Here is a 23,747-nt window from a genome sequence, read left to right as displayed (position 1 = left end):
AACAAAAAACACTTGAGCTTGTGAGTATAAATCTTTATTTTTCAAAGTAAGCAAATTTCAAGCTGATTTTTAATTCTTTGCAATAGAAAATAACACAAAAACACTTTTTTTCTGGTAGAGGACATATATAAAGAAAATCAAGCTCAAAATTGTATTTCTGAGTATTTCTTTATTCAAATCATTGGGAATCAGGAGCAGACGAACATTTTTTTTCTTTCAAAAAAGAGCATATTCGTGAAGTGAAAAATACACTGGACGGGCCACAAGCTCTTCCATTTTCATGCATCCACTTATAGATGACTAGATTAATGCACATCTTTCATTTTCCACGTCCAAGCCGGCATCTGCCTCCAACTTTACGGCTGGATAGCTCTAATATTGCTTGCTATTTTTGCTGCAAGGGTAATTATAGAGGGGACGGGGTTGCTCCCTCTCAACCGTCACACCCACAAATCAGCAACGATTTTCTAACTACTGCCGCTCTGCAGAAACTATGTCCTAGAAAACGTCCGTTTTTTTGGTTTTGGCAAACACTTTTATAAGAGCTCAAAAGATTATTGAACTTTAAAAATTAAACCAGTTACTCCCCTATAATAAGGGACATACTGTGTACATGTAATATATTAAACTGAAATTATGGCTAAAACAAAATAACTGAGTTGGAGTTAAATTCATTAGACTAATTTAAATACAAATCTTTTAAAGCACAGTGTGTTAGGCATCTCTTTTGTGTAGTAATTCAAAAGTTTACAAAGAAAAGACTCCAAACACACAAATCATCAGATAAGATTTCATTGTTATACCACCATTCTTCTTCTTTGGAAATCATAAAACTAAACAAAGGTGGCTTGTCAGTTACTAGTGTTGGATTACAAACAGAAAAAAAGGACTTTGAGGACCCAGCAGGACATTTTCTATTTCATACATCAGACATGCTCTAGTGGTTAATATTCATACCTGACAAACAGGATGGGAATGTTCAGACTAAGCACATCAGCACCACTTTGTTCGTGTAAAACGGGCTAAAACCTTGTTTTAGTTTGGTCAACTAGTTACTGCTGATCGTCTTCACCTTTCCTTTAATCCTTGTTGACACTCTTTTTGAAACCTCCCTTCACTCGTTTCAAGCTGCTTGAGCTTGTACTTCAGCTCTTTCCCACACTGCTGCGGACTGTAGACCCTAAATACTTAAAGCCATCCACTTCTTCACCTCTGCTCCCTTTAACCTCACTGTTGACTCCTTCTCATTGACACACGTACTCTTGCTGACCATTCCTCTCCTCCACCTCTCTAGATGTTCCTCCACCTGCTTCCTGCTCTCACTATAGATCACATTGTCATCTGCAAACATCATTGTCCACAGAGATTCCTGTCTAACCTCATCTGTCAGTCTGTCTGTCATCACAGCACACAAGATGGAGCTCAACCTGATCCTTTGCGCAGGCCCACCTCCACCTTAAACTCCTTTGTTACTCCTACAACTCATCACTCTCATCCATGTCCTATATAACTCCAATATTCTTTTCTGTCACTCCAGACTCACTTATGCCTTATCTAATAACCTTATGTCTAATATGGTCATAAATTACTTGATTTTATCTGCACACTGACAATGAAAAACAACTAATAAAATCAGGAAAATAAAAATAGAATGTTGCAAAGTCAAAAGGACATTTAAATTCATATCAACCATAAATGACATCCCACATGGCTCAGAATCAAACACACAAACATAGACTTACCCATAATGCTTGTCATTTAAACTATCGATGAAAGCCTTGACTATCGGCAGAGCATCAGAGGGCTGCAGCACCAGATTTCCAGAAACGTTGCACTGCAGATCGATCCAATCTGTACGCAGTCGTTGAAGGTTCAGGGGGTTGACCTTGAAGGTTTGGTTCCAGTTGACCTGAACGTCAAACACTGGTGCAGGAGTCTCCGAGTTGTCATAATCAGCATTATAGTGGTTCTCTTCCCACCAAGCAGGCTGTCTTTCTTCCTTATTTGCTTGTGTCTTGATCTCAGTCGACTTGTAGGGGTTGTCCTCTGTCCTTTCTAGGCCCTCTTCTCTTGCTGTTTTTGTACTTTTCTTGTATGTCCTTCTTTGGGAAGACTTAACATTTTTGTGGAAGTTCTTCATTTCTTCTCCATTTACAAGCATGTTTAGTTCTATCTCCTTAGCTCTGATGTGATTTCCTGGATTGCTTTCCACGCGATCTGAGTTTACTGCATCATCACGGAACGCCGTAAAATGTTTGGTGTTGGCTGGAAGGACCTCCCTCTTTCTGGTTACTAACTTCTTCTGGTCTGCTCTTTTTGTCACCAGAGTTTGTCCTGCTGTGTTTTGAGCCTGTGTGCCTTTGATTTTCTGAATTTTGCTACGATTTTTTTCAGAAGAGATGAGGCTCAGATTCTGTTTAAGGGGGAGTTGCTCTAATGGAGAAGTTGTTAGTCCCTCTGACTTGGCCGGCTTTTTGTCATTCTTTATCTGGGGATCTATTTTCCGCTGAAAATTTACTTTCTGCTTCTTTTCTTGATGCACTTTTAAATGTTTCTTTTTGTCCTTCTTTAGAGAGCTATTTTGCTTTATTTCTGTCTTGTTTTGCTGCTGGTGTTTCAAAGCAACCTTTGATAGCAACAAGGGGAGCTGTGGTGTAGCATGATTCCCTTGTGTGTCCTGCAGCCCCTGAGTGTGCAGCCTTGCCACAGAGGGTTTGCCCTTTGTGCTGTTTTGTTCTTGGTTATCAAAGGATAAGAGGTGGCGCCTTTGCTTCAGAACAGAATTGTCATAATTGTCTCCATAGTCTGGGTAAAGGGCGTTATCTTTTGTTTTTTTCAGATTGCTCTTCTTCTCAGTCTCATCAATGTAGTTGTGTAGGTTTTCCTCCTCTTCGTTAGAAACCAAGTTTGCAAAATCTAACATTCAACAAAATATCAGTCAAAAGAACGCCGTATTTTCTAAAAATACAAACTATTTTATGATATCAGTTTTAAAAACATACCCATGTCATCTTGTCTTTGCCCAAATGGATGATCAATATTCATGTACCTGGAGAAACCATACCTGGAGAGGAAAATGCCAAATAATCCAGATGTTGTCAAAATGTCACAACAAACAAAGTTACTGATTTGAAAGCAACTTATTGTAGTTAAACCGTGTGTATTATTAGTTATGAAGATCATCTTTATTACATTTTTGAAGAAACTTTCTTACATTCTCATGTATTCAGGGCTCTCAGAGTAGAAGCAGCTGTTTTCCATCTCCATGTGTGTCAGTCGGGTGTAGTCGTTTGGGAAGACATAGGACAAGTGCACCTAAAAGAAAAAAATAATATGCTAGAGTTCATGTCATGGAAAGATTTTTAAATAGAAAACTCTCTTGTTCTAACTAAATCAATTTTATTAAGTTTAAAGACATCCCTGTGGAAACTAAAATAAGCAGGACTTGAACTCTTTGATATCCAGACCTCAGACAACGGAGCAGCTTGGCTGACTCAGCCCTCAGACTCACTTTGCAAGAGCTGAGAACATGTAAACATATTTGAATTGGCTTTATCGTTTAAATATAATAAGTCAGGAATCATATCTATTTACTAAAGGGAGAGAATAAAAGCAAAAGCTGAAATATAGGAACCTAAATGACTTTTAGTTAAACAAACCCCTAACCTCAGCAACCGCATTATGACAAATTAAAATCAGTTTTATTATTAAGCCTATTTCTAAAGTCTGTAATCTGCAATCCCTGGATCATGTAATTTCACAAGTTACCTTACTGTAACTAGTTTAACAACCAAAAATGGAAGACATTACGCTTGTTCCCAAGTCCTTACACTGGCCCGGGTTTGCTGTAAGATTGTTGCTGCTAGTTTACAAATGGCCCAATTATATAAAGCCAGCAGGATCTCTTTCAAAAGCAGTCAACTGTTACAACCAGGAGTTAAAACATAACAGAATGCAAATGTATTCACCTGCTCTGTAAAGACACAGGCTTGAGTTTGTCATGTTAAATGCACCAAAGCTCATATCACCCTTGTTGTCTCTTCTGTTTCTTTTAACTAAACTGAAACTAGACAACTACACATTGTTTACTTTTATTATTTTTGAATTTAAATGACTCTTTTTATGAATAACTTTGTAGGAATTTCATTTGTGATTCACATAATATTTGATTTTGAAGTGATTCTTTCCTTGTGTAAAGCTCTCCAGATCTTTTGAGTTTCTGATGCTTAAAGCCAATAAAGCTGTCTTTCCTTGCAATGGGTTTTTGGATTACTAATATGTACAAAAAAAAACAATCAAACTGCACAAAATTGTCAACGTTTAGCAAGCCTTTTACTAAAATTTGGTAATATCGTATGTATGCTTATTAACATGCATAAAAAAGTAATAAAAGATTGGAATAGATTAAGAAAAATGTCAACCAGCTCCTCCCTAATAAGTCGGTAATTTTACAATTTATTTCAATGCATTTTAAGTGTGTTTTGTAATATGGATATACAATTCTTTCAAGTCCCATTCTAATCTTTTGACCTATTTTCAAAGGGTTCCCAGTGACCTTTTAATTATGAGTATGCTGTTTATAGCCAAATTAAAAAAAACTGTTATATTCTTAGATTCTGCAGAGCAACAGGAGTTCATTAGAAATTCTTTTCTGAGTTGTGGGTGGGACTGTTGGGCCCAGCCCGCCCCCACTTCCCATCACCTATTTGTTTACACCCTCTCTCGCTGGCTTACAGTCCCTCACAACCCTGACCTAACATTACTTGTGAAACAAAAATGGTTGGGCTATCCAGCGGCACAGCTTTGAGCCAGATGCCAGCTCAGACGAGGAAAACAAAGACGTACATGGATCTCGTGTTCTGCAAGAGGATGCATCAGAATGAGCCGAGCAGGGAGCTTGTAGCCTTTTTAAACAGCCTTTTTTTCCGCCTGCTCCTGATTCACAACACTTTGAATAAAGAAACATTATGAAATGCAAATTTTGAGCTTAATTTTCGTAATATTTGTCATCTATCATGAGAAATAAATTCTACAAGAATGTTTTAAAAACAGAAAAAACACATTTTATCAAAGTGGGTCTTTAACGAGCTTTTTCAGCTACGTTATTCTGGAGTTAATTAAGCACAGTGAAAAAAAGAACTTTATTTTCAAAGAGTGTGATTTGTATAAAATGCAAACTTAAACTTTAAACATTAACTGCATTGAATCCTGCCCTGTGGAGTTTTTTTTAAGAACAATACAATTGTAATAGTTTGGATTCAGTAAAACCTAAATGAAGATACATACAAACTGCAGTCCTTGGTAACGCATCAGAGGAAAGTCTTTGATTATGTAGCTGGGTTTGTACGAACAATCTGGCAGCACACCTTCTAGGTACTCGCTGTTCATCAGATTGACTGCAAACAAACACAACAAGCAGATTTGAGTCCCGATAACATTATGCCTCGTTAGTAAAAGGAAACAACTTTTTCAGTTGAAACATCTGCGTGATAGGAAATGAAGCCACTTAGTCACGTCGTTCACCTCGGTAAAGCTCGTCTCTCGGGTCTTCCCTCAGCATGTCTGCCTCAGCGCTGTGCTGTTTAGTGGGGGCGAGCTGGTGGCTCGCAGCTGTCTGTGGTATGTGGGAAACGTCGCTCATCAAAAAGGCAGATTCGTCTGTGGGATGAAATCAGTAAGTGTAAGTAAAAAAAAAAATGCTTTGCCTTCCTCTGAAACAAAACCCATGTTTAGTAAACCACAACTTAACATTGAAGATTAACTGACAGATAAAGAATGATAAAGCAAGTGTTTTTCAAATTTATGCTGTGTGCTAATAAAGATTTGATGACTTTGTAGGAACACGGTTTGATACTCACCAACATAGAGGGAGATGTGATTGGATTCAATGACCGTAAAAGAAAAGTCTTGGTTCAGGAGCTGCCACTAAGTGCATAAAAAGAAATAAACTAAGCACCACACTTCATGACAAAAAAAGAGATTTAAAAGTGAGCACAGACTTTTAATTCAGGTTAAAAGTAAAGAAAGGGACTACTTACTGCCACCTCCACGTGGTCAGTTCCCCTGTCATTCTGTTTGTGGATAACTTCGAAAAAGTATCTCCTGTGCGAGGACAACCTGTAAGACAGGGTTTCACTTAGTTTATAATTGCAGTTATACCACCGTACAAAAGCTCTTGTTTAGTTAGGTCTGTCAAAATCTGCTTGTCACTGTTTTTTTCGAGGTGACTTAAGCCTGTGTCCGTTTTATATCCCAGTGAAGCAAATCTTTAAGAACAAAGAAAAACCCACTCTAAAGTGCATTTATAAGCTCATTAGAACTTCAATACTTAACCTAAACAAGCAAAAATATAGTTTATTTTTTATGTGGAAGTGACATTGCATATTATAAAGCATCTGTGCAAATGTACCAGAGGTGTTTTATCTATTGTACCAGGACAGGTGGTAAATTTGTGTCCCTAAATCTAAGTGAAGTAGACAACAAATACAATACAATGTAAACATAAATGATGCAAATGGCAAAAAATACCATGAGAACATAAGTGAGCAATAGAACACAAATTTTTTTAAAAAAAAACACTAACTGACATGCAGCCTATTATAAGGTGGTTTGAAAAGGTGTATTGTAAAATATTTAAACAATAACAACATATGAAGAGAAAAAATGTTGTCTATTTACTCATTTTATGTCCAGTTTCAGCTGAAGGCTAAAAAACTTAGTCAGGTTACTGTAAGTCTCAAAGTCTGAGCACAAGTCTGTGCAGTTTAGGTCTCTGAGGTTACAACAGAGTGGAAATGAGTCATACATCAAGCAGAAAGGTCCACAAGTCTTACTTACTGGTATTCACTTTGAATTTAAATTTGAGGTAATAGACTATTATCCGTTTGTTAGCTAATTATTAAAATGAAAGGTTAAGAAAAAAATGTTTCATTTAATTTCATTTATATTTATTTGAAAGGTAAATAACTAATCTGGAAAATTCTGAACTTGAGAAGTTAAAATTATAAGACTTTTGTCTGGTAATTAACTTCATTGCCCATGATGCATTATTTAATGCATTTTTAGTGAAACTAAACATGTTATGCGGTAAACTCATTTTTTCCCTGGTTAAAAACTTGGTAACAAAAAAGATGACTCTTTACATTTATAAAACTTATAAATCATAATTCATCACCATAAATGTATTCATTGAAAAAGTTATAATAGTTAGTCTTTATTCTGTTCTATAAGAAAACAATACATTTTCAAACTAAAACTAAATATATACCTGAGGCAAAGTTGTTAAAGCAAAATAGTAATTGAACTCATCTGGTGGCATTTCTCCTTGTTTTAGCTGGGCAAAAATCTTAGTGAACTTCTAACAACACATCTCTTTTTTTGTGAAAAAAAATTGGGGAAAAACAGAAAAATGAAAAATAAAAACTGAATAAATAATTAAATAAATAACCAATAAGGAGTAAAGTCTCTATTTTGTTAATGTTCCTTTTAGCATAGACTGGGTGGGACAGGCCGGCGGCTGCTGTCGGGGCATTGGTGGCATCCTGGGGGTTCCTCCGCACCTGACCTTGGAGCTCTTTTTTCACATTGTGAAGAAGTCCACAACATTTGAGCTGGGGGGGACCGTATCCCCTGAGGAGCGGGTAGGGCCTCTTTTCTGGGCAAACTAGGGCACTCCAATTTTCCATCTGACCAACTGGAGCCTAGTCATCGGGCTCACCATCCCCTGGCCCCGGGGCCTCTGCTGATCACCCATGTCCACCTTCCCAGTCAGGTGGTCTGTTTATGCTGCCTCCCCCGGGTCTTTCCTCGGTGAAGCAGGTGGGGGGTTGTCTAGGTGTGCAGTGCGGGCAGGGCATGGGTGATACCAGCCTGCCTTTGGGGATGGGGGCGGGTGGGGGTTCAGGACTCCCGGGCGGTACCGTGCTTCTCATCTGTGCGCTGACATAGGTCTCATGTAGTCAGGGAACTGGGTCTGGGCTTGGAGCACCTTGGGGTGGGGCAGGGCCATGCCCTGGCAGGGGCTTCGGCTTTGCACGCTCTCTTTTCCTTGTGTGCATACTATGTATTGGTGTGTGTATGTGAGAATGAAGTCATGCAAATTATTTATGACACATTTATGTTTTGATTTTGTATTACTGACTGCTCCCCCTCCCCTATATTCCCCCAATCCCCCCCACCCCCCCATCTCTAACATCCCCACTCTCCCTCTCTCTCTCTCTTTTCTTTTCTTCCGTCCGGTCCAACAAGGAATGCATGTAAACATAATTATTATATATAAAGCTTAGCCTCAAATCAAAAGGTGTTTATACAAATAAACACTTAGTTTGTCTGAAAATCCATTAGATCCATTGTAAAATATGTCCAACACAAGAGGCCTTCAGCTCTGCTTGCTCAGCTGTTGGGCAGGACAAGTTAAGAAAAAAAAAGCTTCTGGCCTTTTTAATTCTGAAATAATAGACTGAGGCATAGAGCTTGGTGTGATGTGAGAGTTGTCCTGAACTTCTCAAGTACTCACAACTTCATAGTTTTTCAGGATTCAGAATACGTGATGATTACTAGAAAATAAGAATAAACAAATACTTGAGCCATTATTCAAAAAGTCTTTCCATTCATGTTCTTTCCATTCATTCTAAATCCAAGACAAAATGAATAAAATACAACTTCCTAACAAAAAAGCAGGGATGGCATGTGATCCGAAGATTCCTCTAAGCAGATGATTAGGTGCCGGATGGCCTCAAAGTTGCCTTACATGCATTGTGTCATCAACACATTGCATATGTGTAGTGCTGAAATATGTTAAATATGCTTAAACTGTTCATTTTGCTGACACACAGTTGAACAAGAACAACTGGATTTTTTCAAACATGACATTAACATGTCCAGTAAAAAAACTAGCTTGACAAATAAGTGGTAACTATATAAAAAAGAGGCTTTATTAACCCAATCTCCAACACAAATGGATGTATTTCAATTGAAAAAACAAAAGCTTTGTTCAAACATTTGTATCCAATAGATATACAGTAGTGTAGAGATTTCACAATGTAGATGTGCGGGAAAAAACGGGTTGGCTTTGCTTTTAACTGTCAAATGTAAAATTTGTCAAATATTTTAAAGCTTTTAAAGTTTCTTGACTGGTTACAGAACATTTTGACCTACGCTGATGACAAAACCAACCAGCAAACTAACGAGTCTGCTGAGTCAAATAGGAAAGCTATCAGTGATGCGTTGAGTATTTATATGACTAAAAATGTCCTTTTTTAGACAATAACTGGCATTTTTCTGCAGATAAAAAATTAGTGAACTTGTAAGTTCAGAGGCTGGAGTCTGAACATCTTTTCACGTGAAAAAAAAAGGGAATACATAAGCCACAACTACCAACACAAGCATATGTTGTTTGAATGCTTTTCAGCTGGAGGTTTTCTTGACTTACCAAACTGGCCTGGAGGTCTGACTGGCATATTTGTCAAACTCTCCTGGAGCTGTCCACTCTCTGCCTGTCTAAACGTAAAAGAAATACATCAAAAATCAAACATGGAAATAACTATCACATAGGCTGTTGTGCTATTTGATGGGAAACAACTAAAATGAATACCTTTCCAACCCACGCCAACAAACGTAACTTGAGAGGGGAGTCATCGGTGCTTAGCCAAAATTCTGAATTGTCATCCGAGCTCAAAGCAAAAACGAAGTCTCCTGATAGAGACAAAAAAAGAGACAGCCTGAGGAACTGTAAGACGCACAACATGGCATGCAGGTAAGCAAGTATGCAGCAGGAAGTTGCTTAGAGAAAGAACAAGCAATGTACCGTCAGTAAAGGGATGCAAATAACCAAATATCCTGAGGCCATAGTTGGTCCACTGAGGGGAGACGGCCAGCTTCTTTACTGTAGTTCTGGACTGAAAGACAAAAGGCAGAAAAACAGCCACACAATCGGCACAAAGTGAGTCTACTAGTCCAGGAACATGCAGATTTGGGATGCTGATGTTGAAAACAACCGTAAGTGACAACAACAGTGAAACCAAATGTGTGTAGGAACGTCCTCTGTGTCATTATAAGAATAGTATTCTTCAGTTCTGCTCCTTTCCAATCGGGAAAATGTTCAATAATGTAAAAATGTAAACATATTTGACAGTCAACAATTTTCATGAAAGGAACAAATAAATAAATGAAAAATGTGTCCCACTAAACATTCACCTAGTGGCATTTTGGTCATCCAAAAAATTAAGACCAGTGTGCAGCTATATAGACTTTCTAAAAAGTATGTCACAGCAAAAGAAAGTTTTTAAACTGGACCGAACTCAGTGATGTGCAGCAAAATCAGAAGCCCATGGCACGTGTCCTTAAAAAAAGGGTTTTACTAAATGCAATCTTTCATTTTTAACTATATGTGAAAATCGCATCAACAAATCACTCAACAAGAAAATAAAAATGAAACAGAATAAGAAGCCAGTATAGGTAGGTACCGTATTTTAGCACATCACTGATTGGATTGATGTTTGTTCCCCTTTTCAACAGGTAGTTATTTAGCATGTCAGTATCTTCCAATGGATGATATTGTTTAAGCTTCCGACCACAGCCACTGCTAAAGTTCTGTGATTTCTCAAGCAACTCTTTTCCACATTTCGATCTAATGTCATCATGCAGTCAGTGATGACCCATAATTCCTTTTCTGGTTTCTTTTTTTCTCTTTCATTTTTTAACATTTTATTTTGATTATTTGCTAGAATTTCAATTATGGAATATTGTTTTCTTAGTATTTGTTTTGCTTTTTTACTGTCATTTTGATCTTGAATATGGTTTCTCGTTGAGACATTTGTTAATGTGATTTGAACTTCAGGGCCACCGTAGAAAATGGCACAGTATATTCTATTATTAAAGTGGCATCACACTTGTGTCATTTCCCAGTGAATGAATAAATGCATAACTATAAAAAAGGTGATGAAAGAGGTTTACTCACATGGGGATACAGGGGATAGTGCATGTTCTTGTGTAGGTCAGCAATGGAACTGCCACACCAGTCCTCAAACACATGCAGGTTGGCCTGCCCAATAAACTGTGTTAGGAGTAAAAATATTTTTCAAAACGTAGCAATGATGACAGGAAGGCAGTCAGCATCCAACCTGCTTCCTTTTTTTACAAAGCCAAATCAATTAACATAAACAGAAATAGAAGGGCTCTTCTTTAACTGTCACTCAGGCACGAGAATTTATAAACATGCATTGTTTAAAAAGTTGTCCCACCTAAAGGAAGGAAAGAAAAAAACAAATATATTATATTGTCAGAGATATTTCCTAAAAAATACAACAATTGTTGTTTAGGTTTAATTCTAGAGTCAACAAGGCATTCTGGTTTAATTTAGAAATGTTAGTCAGATTGGAAGTGGGGTTTTGTTTTTAGGCTATTTCAAATATCTCAATGTGTAGGAAAAGGGAACATCCGTGATGATGCAGGTGAGTCCAAGAGGAAGCCAGGACGTCCTGTAAACATGCACCTCTCTGACATCTGCACAGCAGCATGTTATTTACTCTCTGATATATTGTGTGGCAGGATGTCAGCTGGTTATTACGGTTTCATTAATGGTCAAGCTGAACGTGTCTGATTTCAGGACTGTGAGGTAAATATTAATATTAGTTTGAAACCAAAAACCACGTAAGGCCACACCAGGGTAAGTGAGAAATATTAACGGACACTAATTTAAGTCCACCTGCCTGGGTTTAAAGGTCATTCTGGTCTACGGGTTTTGTTTCAAGCTGTTCTGAAAGCCAATGCTGCTGTAACATCCACACAGCCTTGTTAGGCCACTTCAACCTTCACTCATTTTCCCCCCAAAACTGTTTTATGTAATGTTTATCTTATTAGTCTTTACACCCTCATCTATCTGCTTATCCAAGAATCTTCTTAAATATCAGATTATCATCATAATATTATGTATATAATCATATTTTGTTATTATTATTTTTTATTATATTTTTACTGATTGTGTAAAGTGTCAATATTATTTTTTATATTGCGCTTAAACTATATGGTGTTTAATTTATTTTAGCAGTGTTATCGCTGTAAATTAACTTTTCAACTAATCCACAGAACACAAACATTTTTAATTGTAATGTTAACTTGAATTAACTTGAACTTAAGGTGTTGATTCCTTTATAATTTCAAAAAACACGAGAGAAAAAAATCAATCATAATGAGGCACAATTGCAAACACGGGACATAACTCTGAGGTTTGAATACACTCGCTTGTAAAGCAGCAGCTTCTGTTTGAAGTGAAACATGAGGTGCGAGCAGCTGGTCAAAGCACAGACGGCCCTTCTTAATATAGTGGAAATTTGATGACCTCGACACAAAGCTGTGGAAGCTGCTCAAGTTAGAATCAAGAAAGACGCCGTAAACATGCAAAAGCACTGAGACCACAGGAAGGTGGAGGCTCAGGTAGGATGCACAGAGTTCAGTGGAAAGAGACTTTCAACCTTTTCGAGCTCTAAGCAAACCACACTCATAATGGTGCACTCATAAATACCTCTGGTTTCCAGGTTTGTGGGTTGAAGCGTGAACTCCAAACATCTGAATCTTCCACTGAGGCCAACTGCATTTTGCCTTCATCCTAGAAGATGCATTAAACCTGGTTTAACTGAAGCTCGCCTTCTTGACTCCATTTCATCCTCTCATTTTTCCAGCAGTCTCCTTACCGTTTGGTCAAGGATGGGTCTCTGCCAGGTGCTGTCCTCAATCCCAGAATTACCTAAAAAGAAAAAAGAAAAAAATCAGACTCAAAAGTAAATATCAATTGTAAACAGAGCTTCACATGTTCCCTCTGGTGGTATGAAAGAGATTTGTGTTTTACCAGGGGATATGAAAGAGGCTTTTATTCTTCTCCTGGCTTCCACCGACTAAATTTAAGCAAATAAAACTGTGGTTTTGAAGGAATGGATACCATTATCTGCTTTTCTGACTAACATAAATCAATGGAAATTTGCTTAAACAGAAAGAAAAACAACAATCGCACCAAAATTTTTGGATGTACGTTTTTTTTTAATATTAAATTTAAGTTTGTTTATCCCAACGCCAATCGTTGCTGTCCCAAAAGCCTCCACCGGTGTCAGCAAAAACGCTGTATGTTCTGGCAGAGCAGATGCAGGAATATTGTTCATTCTGCACTTCCCTGCCATTGCTAAAATTATAGGCTACCGTGTCGAAAATAGCCTGAGCTGTTTGTGTTTTCATGAGCTCATGGTAACAGTGAGTGAACTGGGGTAACAGTGTCAGTGAAGGCCTGTCATTATCACCAGGGTGGGGACCTCTAACCACACCACTCTTTGGCGTGAAGGTCAATTCTATCCTCATCAGAAGTTCTACACTGCTAGGTATTGAAGAAAGAAGAATTTTAATGAAGAAAAATATCAACTTTGTTTAAACAAAGATTGTAAAAGCTTCAATCCTAGGAGATGTTCAAGTTAAAGAAATGGTTCTTCAAGGTGTTTTTTAAAGTTTAGACCTTTTTTTTTTGCCAATCTAATCTCTAAAGACAGACAAAATATATTCCTGCTCCTACTATGAGGATGATTGGACGATCAAAGTTGTTCTTGTATAATATTTTTGAAAAGTGGGTTTGACAAAAGGGGTTTATATAAAAATCCATCCATGCATCTTCTAATCCTACTTTGTCCTGTTTAGGATCATGCGTGTCGCTTAAGCCTATCCCAGCTATGTAAGGGCAAAGGCAGGGTACACCCAGACAGGTTGCCAGTCCATCACAGTGCCACACACACACTTCATTCACTCCTAAGGGACAATTTAGAGTGTATAAATATGTTTTTGGACTGTGGGAGGAAGCCTGCATGAACCACAAAGGAAGGACCCGGCCAGCACCAAGCAGCCTCACATTAAAACCTAGAAGAAGAGATATTTTCGCAATTCCATTTGTTTTGATCTTCAGGGTCTGGATCTTGACATACTGAATTCGTAATGCTGCATAAACTTTGTTCTCTCCCATTCAATTTAAGACACCGAACATCTTTGAAGTCTTGTTACAGTTGCAAGGATTCAGCAGAAAGTAGACATGTGGATTTTGAACGCTTTGGGTAAATAAACACTTTAAATGCATGGTAAAAAATTTCCATGAGAGAAAAATCTAGCACCACCTTCACTTTGCAAGCTACACATTTAGTGGTTAATGATCTAGAGAACTACTTTCCAACAACCTTTGAGATTTTGCAGTACCCCATGCCAAAAAAAAAACAGAATTATCTGAAAAGGTTAGTCATTTAAAATAAAATCTGCCTTTACACTGACACAAACATATTTTAAGGAAAATGTGAATAAATGCAACTAAATTACAACTTAAACTAAATTATCTGATCAGCATATATTGCTTCTGTAAGCTCGGTAAGAAAAGCTGACACTTTAATGTAATTCAGTATAAATATAGCAATATAGATTTTACTAAAGACTAAGAACATTCCCTTATTGTTGTTTCTCTTTAAAAAGACTTAAGAATGTCACCCCCCCCCCCCGACATCGACATCCATTTTTCCTTCAAGACATTTATTAACTGAAACACTTCAAACGTTATCTGATAAGTGCCAGGGTGACCTACATGAGACGAAGGCAGGATATCTCATACTTGAGGGCCAAAGCCTGTTTATGCAGCCAACAGAAAAAGTTTCAATGAGAATACCTTTTTTTAAATTTATTTATATGAAATAAAGTCTTCAGTTCAGATTTTATGAAACATAAATTGCTGCCAGTATAAGGTACTGGATTAAACCAAAATTAAGTGTGTTGCAATAAACTAAACAGAAGGGTAATCCCTCCAAGGCTCGATTGGAAATGTATAATAGAAGAGTCAGTAAGGGAGTTATCATGCATTACATCATGCTTAAATCCAGCAGTCGTTAGGTTTGTTTAAAAAATAAACACAAATGTATTATCTAATCTTATTGCTCCATTATAACCATGGAACACATGAAGGAGCCTTAATTAACACAAGAGAAACACAAATAACACAACAGGATAGGTCCCAGAGACTACTCGTTTTCCCACAAGAAAAAACATAAATGCAGTTTTATTCCAGTTTTGGGAGATGGTAACCTCGTGGAAGAGATAAATTGCCACTGACAGAATCTGCTGTTGTTGCTGCTGAACGGGACTACCTGCATGAAAAGTAACAACAATTGTCGATTGCATTTGGCAAAAGTTGTAAAAATGCATCAGAGGACGGCAAAAGGATGCTTCGGTCAAACAACGATGGCCTGAGAACCAAGACGCAGACATCAGTGCTGCAGGAGCCAATTTTTCCTTGTTGAGGGACGGCACTTTACTGCTGTGGTGAAGTTTAAAAAAAACAGATGTTAAAAAGCGTCTACGCTGCAGTGTGTGCTGATCTCCAATGTTTGAGATAAAACAGTGAACCCTTTTAAAGAGGCTCAATAATACACTGCAAACAGGATTCTGAATGCACTCTAGAGGCCTCTCCAATTGATGCATGTATTATCTATCATCAGAATAGGTTCAGTAAAGAACTGTTTCAATAATTATGATATTTTTAATGAACTCAGGTGGATTTTATTACGTATGTCAAAATATATGTGCATTATATCTGCAAAGAGCAAGCAAGGCAAAGGCGGCTTTTCCAAACATTTCCCTATAGAACACATAAAACAATATTTAAATAGTCAAAATAAAATAGTTTATATCTCTCACAAACAAAAACAACACTCCATCTAAAAGATTCGCACAGCTGTAGAAAATGTTTGGACACTGTTTCTGCTCGCTCGAACTCCACTGTGACACACCCTTGTAGGTGGAATTTTCCAGGAAGCCTTGTGGTGGCATTTGTGTGGCACAAAATGATCATGAATGCCTGTACAGCAAGGGGGCAGAACTGAGGCAGCTTTCAAAGGAAGATAAGGTGCTTTTACAGTTACTTACCAAGTTCTAAGAACTCTTTAGTGGTAACACAGCCACTGTGTACTGACAGTACACAAATCAGATTATAGATTGTGAGTATCAGGAGCTGTAGTATGGTTATCACCAACCCTTTGGTAGCAAAAAGAAAGCCTGTGCTTGTTTTTTTTTTGTTGCTTTATTTTGATGACAGACAAAAGGTGAACTCAGACCACACGTTCAAAACTTTAGCAAACTTTTCTTAAAGTGAAAGTTATGGATTATGAGTTTGACAATAGCTAAATTAAAGGGGTTTGATGGAAATGACAGATGTGCAAAGGAGCTAGAAACCTACTTAAAAAGACTACTGAAAAATAGGCTGTGAAGGAAAAATTATTTCATTACACCCAAGAAAAAAAGACATTTAATCCCCCCCCACTAAAAAAAAAGAGAAATAAAGCAAAGTACATAAACTATTTTTGTGAGTGAAGGAATATATCTGAAGAGGACCAGTTCTTTTTGTAGATGTGCCAACATTCAAATTTGTTGTTTAGTCTGAGCATTTTTTGTTAGAAAAATCCTGAAATGGCCTAACTGCTGGGATAAGAATGCTTTTTAAAAGATTTTTTGTTCAAACAACGTGAATAAAAGGACATGAGTATAAACTGGTATTATGAAAAGTTTATCCTTACAGCAGCTGTATAGCACGTTATTCTTAAATAAAATCCTGCTACTGATGTAAATAAAGTCCCACTCTGATCATCTTTTGAGGTTTTTTTTAAAAAGCGTTCCCAGTGGTCTTCTAGTTGTTGCCTTTTTTAGCCAAACTAAAACTCTGTGTTGTTTTCAAGGACATAGTTTCTGCAGAATGGCAGTACTTAACATCTGAAATTCACTTCTGAGTTGTGGGAGGGACTATTGGTGTGAAATAGGCCCGCCTCCCCCTTCCCAAAACATCCATCCGTTTACACGCTCTCCCACAAGCTTACAGCCCTTCACAACCCCAATCTAGCTTTACAGGTGCAACAAAAATGGTGAGCCATTTGGAGCTATCGAGGAAAATCAAAATTTTCATGGATCTATTTGTATCTCATTGGATGCGGAGCAGGGAGCTGGTGGCCCTCCACAAAGATGCCATTTTTTTTGTCTGCCCCTGATTCACAACTATTTGAATAAAGAAATCCTCAAGAAATGCAACTTTAAGCTTAACGCACTTAATAAATGTCCTCAATCATCAGAAAAAGGCCAAAAGACCATGTTAACAACACCAATCAACAATGTAATAATGAGAATATTAAGGCTGAGACAGACTGTAAAACAATGATCCAAAACCAGTTTCCTGTAATCTTACCCCTTTCTTTGCTTTCCAACTCTCCTTACTCTGTTTGCTGCTTATTAACTTGTTCATACATGTTCAGTCAATCACAAATTGAAATCACCTAATCCAACTAAACATCAACAAATACAGCAGAATAGCGTGCTGATGGATTGGACGCTGGAGACAGACATTAATGCTTTAACCTTCTTTTACTTTGCTGAGAGGGCTATAATGTTCCACACTGTTGAAAAGTTGATGGTAGTAAGCAACTTTCCAGGATGGATTACCACTTCCACACTGATAGGGGTGACCTGCAGTTTTATATTAACCGTATTTCTACACATGAACAGTTTTTACAGACACTGCAGGACAAATTTGCATTGTTCACCAAATGAATTGATGAACAATGCAAATTAGAAGATGGCTTTACAATGTTGTTCAGAGGCCTATAGGCATTGCTTCTTCTCACTTTAGTATTCATGAAGTTTGCATGGCACCGTTTCCTGTTTCAAAACTTCTCTTCTTAAGAACGAGTGTCTGTTCACTTGTAAACACACACCAGAGCGGTTTACTTGACTGTGAATGCAACAATGATGATCTGTGGACCAAAGAGCAGAAACAAACCAAAGGAAATATCACAAATAGCCAAGAAAAATAAGTGTGAACCACAAGGAGTTGGAAAATGTGTGGTGGGTGAACATGGTACAGTGAGGAGGTGCAGGCTCTAGTCGGTTTTCTTTTTTATGCTTTTTATTACTTCCTGGTTTATCTCCCCCAAATGAGATAAACGAGCCCTATTGTGTAATTATTTCCTGGTGTTTTGATCTGTTTCAGAATTTGGTTTAATCCAGACAATGTGTAAAAGAAAATTAACCTAAAATAAAAGGTGCACAATGATTGTCATTTCCAACCTCTTCAAATTGGGGGATGCTTACACTGATTCACATTAGGGTTTATTAGTTTGGATAATTTGCCTTTTTTTTGGCAAATATGAAAGCACACCTAAAATTTGCTTTAGAATAAGTATGTCAACCCTGGTCTTCTTGAAAGCAAAGGTTCTTGGTTCAATTTTGGGTGAACCAAAGTATTTCAAAATAAGTAAAGGGAGTTATTGAAGAAAGTCTTGTGTTTGACGAGGAGTGAAACTAAATGCCAACAACATTAAACCGATGAAGCAACTCTCATAGAGAGGTTCTCAAATGTTTAACATAATGTTTGACAAACTAAACATACAATAGTGGCGAGGAACGGCCTCCTATTACTACATTATAATCAGAGGATTAGTGAAAAAAACAACTTTCTTCTTCTTGCTTTTGCCCTTGTATCGTACCCAAGTAAAACAGCGTTTGGAACAGCAGTTTGGTCTGTTTGAGTTTTTGGTTTGCTTCTGTGAGCACTATAGGTAAAGGCAAACCAAATCAGACAAATATGTGAAGCCTTTTAGTATTCTCCACCCATTTGGACTGAATCTATGGTACTAAAGTAGGAACAAAGCTGCCTGAGCCCACTGGAAAATCCAAGCTTCAATTATTTGGTCTGCAGGATAGTTTGGATTCACACTGAGCCAGCAAAAGAAAAGTTGTACAATTCAGATTTATCAGGAATTTGCTAATTGATCAAGGGATTGCAATGATTAGAAAAATACTGTTCTATATGCCAGTCCATTATTTGTACCATAATTATGACATAACTGTTGTAAACATGTTGGTGTAGTACTATTGTTACTAATGCTGGAACATGTTGCAGATCCTCCTATTGTACCCATTAAGTAAGAAAAAATGTTTGCGATAGATAAACAACACTTATCAAGCCTCTAATGTAAGTTCTATTTCCTGCGGTTCGTTCACACATGGCAATTTGGGTTATCCTGTCCGAACATAACTCAAAACAAATCTGATATCTCAAGAAATCAGACAATGATCAGTGTATTTGATGTTTGTGTTAACGGGACCCATGTAGGGAAACAGGCAGACTGCTGCACCCACGATGCAAAAAGGAACGCTACCGCAGGTCCTTCATCCTAGCTGCCATCAGACAGTTCAACACCAGTTTTTTATTTCTACTAGGGCTGCACGATATGAGGAAAACTCGCGATATGCGATATTGGTGATTAATATTGCGATAACGATATAATTCGCGGTATATAAACAAATAGCAAAACAACCAAAAACATAATTTCCGTGTTCACTGCAACAGTTTAAAAATTAGACTCCAAATGACCCACGTCGACGTAGGAGGCAAACATCAAACATAAAAGGGCTCATCTGATTGATCAACAACGTAAACGGGTCCTTCCGATTGGTTAAATGCATAAAGGGATTTATTTCAGTTGTTCAATATTTCAAGCTGCCATGAGATTGTTTTAGCAAATTTAAGGTAACCATTTATTGCGATTTTCGCCGTCTTTTGCGGTATGCATATTGCACAGCTTAATGTCGAGATAACAATAAATTTGCGGTATATTGTGCAGGCCTAATTTCTACTGTACCAAAACTGTATATACAGATGACCTCTATATTCCTGTACATCATTTTCCCTGTTTATTTTTCAGAACACTCTTATTTTTGTATATATTCTTTCAAAATGTGTATTTGTTTTTAACTCGTCATTACTGTCTGCACATACTTGTGCCAAACTCCATGCTACTGTGACAAGGGAATTTCCCATTCGTGGGATTAATAAATCTAATCTAATCTAATCTAATCTAATCTAATCTAATCTAACCCTAGGGTCTGTTTGAAAGTAAAGTAAAGTATAGTCAAAATTGAGGTTAGCTCTCAAACTTGATAAATGAAGCTGATCCTCAGACAAAACTTTGGTGTGTACCAAACGCGCCAGCATAAATGCATCCATGTAAAGATAACTTCTTTTTTTCTTATTATCTTTCATGTTTACATATGCCGCAGCGACAAGGTTTCCTACGTAATGGGAAATCCTTGGTTCCCTTTAGTCAAAGCTGATTGTGAGTATTAGCATCCTTTGTCAAACTAATGTACTTATTGAGAAACCAGATTTCTCTAGTAGAAATCACCCTTGGGAAAACAGGTTTCAACCCCCCCCCCCCCCCCCCCGCCCCCCCGCCCCCCCCATGCTCAAACACCAAGGTAACAAAAACGAGTTTTCAAACCTGCAAGACATTGAACACGTCAACTTAAAAGCAACACGTTTTTTCCTACTGCATATTTCATGCCAAGACGCAATGATTCCTTTAGGTGGTGATAACTGAACAGTTGTCATACTAGTTAAACTGCCGTTTGCATACTGTTAACATAATGATATTTGACTAGAGAAATCTTTCTTATACAAAAAATGAGATTCCAACTTCCTTTTTAGATTCAGTTTATCTTTTTATTCATCCAAACTTATGTTACTGAGCTGTTGTAAACAAATGCCTGCAATACTTTAAAGATCCAGTCGCATGAAAATTGGGCTTTTGGTGTTTTTAACATGTTTTAGTGACATTTTTCTCATGATTGGGGACATACTGTACATAATTAAAATTAAGCCTAAAAATTGTGTGTGTGTGTTTTTTTTAATTAAAATCATGGTGAATCAAGAGGGGACAATAAAAATGTTCGGAAAAATCTTGTACTTGTGACATAGGAGCTACTACAACAAGCTACAATCTCCCTGCTCTGCTCCATTCCGATTCTTCTTGCAGACAAATAGATCAATTTTTCTTTGAGCTGGCATCAGGCTCAAAACTGTACAGATGGATAGCTCCAACATTGCTTTCCATTTTTGTTGGTGTTGGGGTTGTAAGTTGCTGTAAGCTAGCGTGTAAAAAGTTACCAAATCCCATTAGGTGTCACGCATCAAGGTGAGTGAAATTTGTTCTCCGCATTTCACCCATCTCCTGGGGGTGAAAGGCTGCACACAGTCAGGAATCATTTGGAGATTGAACTTAAGACTTTATGGATTGTTTTCTATTAAGTAATTCTGAGTTTGTTAGGACATACATTGGTGAATAGTTAGTGTGACCCTGTTCGTCTGTCTTTCACCACAGATAGGAGCCAAGGCCCCTTAGTAAGATATGCACACTTTTTATAAATAGATACATTTCTGTCATCACAAATATCATGTTTTTCCACTTAGTTGTGATCTGATTTTTTTAAAATAGAAAACAGAAAGATATTTGAACATTTGAAAGTTCCCACTTCCACAAACCGGAAGAGAATTAGAGCCAATATTGAAACTACGTAGCTAAAACGTTCCTCAAAACTAAGCAATGGAACATGTGAGATAAAGGATTTTGAACGCTTTCTGCAAGGACAAGTTAGATAACTACAGTCTAAGTGGTCTAAGTAATCTGTGTCATCGTGTGGTATTTAGCGCTGCTGATATTGTACCCGTAAAGATGACTCATTTTCAGCTCTATGACAAGCATTTCCAGCACACCTCTCTCTATAGGGTGTACTGTTAAACAGGGGGCAACAATTAAGGAATGCGGGTAAATAAAAGCCCTGCAATTCACCCTGACGTGCAGGTTTACTTGCCAGAGCAAGTAGGTTTTTTTTTTTTTTGTCCTGAGACAATGCAAAGTGTTGTTTTTCTGTTGTGGGTTGACATAAGAATGAAAATGCCTGTTCATTTCATCTCCATCTGCTCTGTCATGGTGGTTTCATGTCATGAATCTATTGGTGTGTGTAAGCAAAAACAAAAAGCAAAAAAAAAACCCCACCACAATTGGAACAGCAGGGTGCAGCAAAGATAAAGTGCAAAACGTTTGGTTACATAGTGCAAGACTTGACTTCCTTCTGAGAGTCTAGATGTTATGTGACCTTCTGACCTCTCTTCCCCACATCTCTGGCTGACATACTTAAACTGACTGCTCTCTGTAGATCTGGCGGTTTCATCTGATGCAAGCTACCGTTTCATTTCAAAATAAAACAAAAATAAAAAAACATGAATTAAAAGAAAGAATCTGTTGCAACTTATTCTGTACAGCATATCACTATACAACTTGTTTCCAGAATATATGTATATATATATATGTATATATATATATATATGTATATATATATATATATATATATATATATATATATATATATATATATATATATATATATTTTTTTTTTAAAGAGAGAGAGAGAACACAAGTAGTGCAGGGCAGGAATGGTCCAATTTAATCATTAAATTGCAATGGGATTGAACTTTTTTGAAGTAAACAATACTTTCCTATAATTGCAGCATCTTCTAATTGGCACGACCTCCTAAAATATAAATTTCATTTAGCAACATAAAAGTTAACTTTTACAATATAGAGTTAGATATTTAGGTTAATAAATATTCTCAACAAATCAAAAACTTGCTGTGTTTGTACTCCTGTATTTTGGAAACTTTACACACAGAATTTTGACTTTTCGAAACGTTTTTCATTAAAAAAAATAGTTTTTAAAAGCATGATAAATGAGCCTGTGAGTCTACTTGTGGCCAGACTTACTATCACTTCTCCACACGCTTGAAGCGATGAATTCATTGTAGACAGCCACAGCTCCGACCAGCAAAATTGCCCCAAGCAGAAAGTATCTGTAATTTCGCCGCATTTTCTTCAGGGGGAAAAACGCCCGGATCATCTTGGCTCCGGGGGGAAACGTGGTACCGACGAGCCCGCTGGTGCAATCGTCCGCTCTACCATCAGAAGAGAACCGGACGCGAGTCCGTGAGTCAGCCGTTCACTGGTTCCGTGTGCGCGCTACCGGCACTCCGAGCAAAGCCGCTGCACGTCTCCGCCGGTGGCTCGCATCCCGCGAACAGTGAGTCCACCTTTCCTTGACCTGAGACTAGGTGGCGTTAACCTGCTCCGATTGCTATCGGGAATCTGAATATTTCATAGGGTTTCCTGTTGCTCCTGGTCACTGAGAGGGCTAATTGTGAAAATCTGCCCAGGCTGCTCTCCCATTTAAGTCGCACACAGAGCAACACAAAGAGTGAACCGAAGGACGAAAACTCAAACCAATCTCACTAAATCACGACCCTGTCAAGAGAGAAAATCGCTGTATGACTGGGGCCGGTGGACAGGCAAAATAAAAGCATGACATTTCAAAATAAAAAATATTCATACACACGAGCGCAATGTCTCTTTTGAATTGGAAAACACCTACATTTATTATGCTAGAAGAATACCATTTTTTTCTGAGTACTAATAATACGGCGTCGTTATCAATGAAATACTTGAGTAGCACTTTATTATTTTGAAAGTCCATTCCGGAAATTCGTTGTACTTGTTGGTGTGTAATTTACAGCAGAGTCCCCTTGATGTCTGAAGGGGTGAACGTGAGGAGCCACCAGGTAACGCCACCTCCCCGTGGCTTACCTGTACTCAGCAGGTTTTGGCGACAGAAATGCTTCCCAGCAACCCCTCGCCCCAAACCCGCCTACGAGGAAAATAACATTGTAAAAATCGGTAAAATTACTCCTGTCCTTACGAGTTTTTCTAGATTGTTTTACCGTATCTGACCGTTTCCCGTCAAAAGTGTTAGCAAGGGTTTTTGGTAGCTTAATCCAAAGGGGGATAAAAAAAAAACTTTATTTTCCGTGG

General features: G+C 37.7%; 1 protein-coding gene across 1 annotated transcript in view; it reads right to left on the bottom strand.

Annotated features, from left to right (window-relative positions):
• Positions 1–23,195, bottom strand: part of b4galnt3b (beta-1,4-N-acetyl-galactosaminyl transferase 3b) — a 29,549-nt gene extending 6,354 nt beyond the window's left edge. Inside the window, exons 1-14 of the mRNA XM_011476158.4 lie at positions 22,650–23,195; positions 12,690–12,742; positions 12,521–12,604; positions 10,958–11,053; positions 9,806–9,896; positions 9,593–9,693; positions 9,431–9,498; positions 6,039–6,117; positions 5,859–5,925; positions 5,524–5,658; positions 5,287–5,396; positions 3,215–3,315; positions 3,003–3,064; positions 1,743–2,916 (exon numbers count right to left, since the gene is read on the bottom strand). Of these exons, the coding sequence (XP_011474460.2) occupies positions 1,743–2,916; positions 3,003–3,064; positions 3,215–3,315; positions 5,287–5,396; positions 5,524–5,658; positions 5,859–5,925; positions 6,039–6,117; positions 9,431–9,498; positions 9,593–9,693; positions 9,806–9,896; positions 10,958–11,053; positions 12,521–12,604; positions 12,690–12,742; positions 22,650–22,782 (2,354 nt within the window). The 5' untranslated portion in view covers positions 22,783–23,195. The remainder of the gene's footprint in view (positions 1–1,742; positions 2,917–3,002; positions 3,065–3,214; positions 3,316–5,286; positions 5,397–5,523; positions 5,659–5,858; positions 5,926–6,038; positions 6,118–9,430; positions 9,499–9,592; positions 9,694–9,805; positions 9,897–10,957; positions 11,054–12,520; positions 12,605–12,689; positions 12,743–22,649) is intronic.
• Positions 23,196–23,747: the final 552 nt, after the last annotated feature.

The sequence above is a fragment of the Oryzias latipes genome, chromosome 6 (genome assembly GCF_053564925.1).
Source record: "Oryzias latipes strain Hd-rR chromosome 6, Olatipes_Hd-rR_3.1".
Lineage (NCBI taxonomy): Eukaryota > Metazoa > Chordata > Actinopteri > Beloniformes > Adrianichthyidae > Oryzias > Oryzias latipes.
The sequence above is the reverse complement of the archived record's forward strand: the minus strand, read 5'-3'. Positions and strand labels throughout refer to the sequence as shown.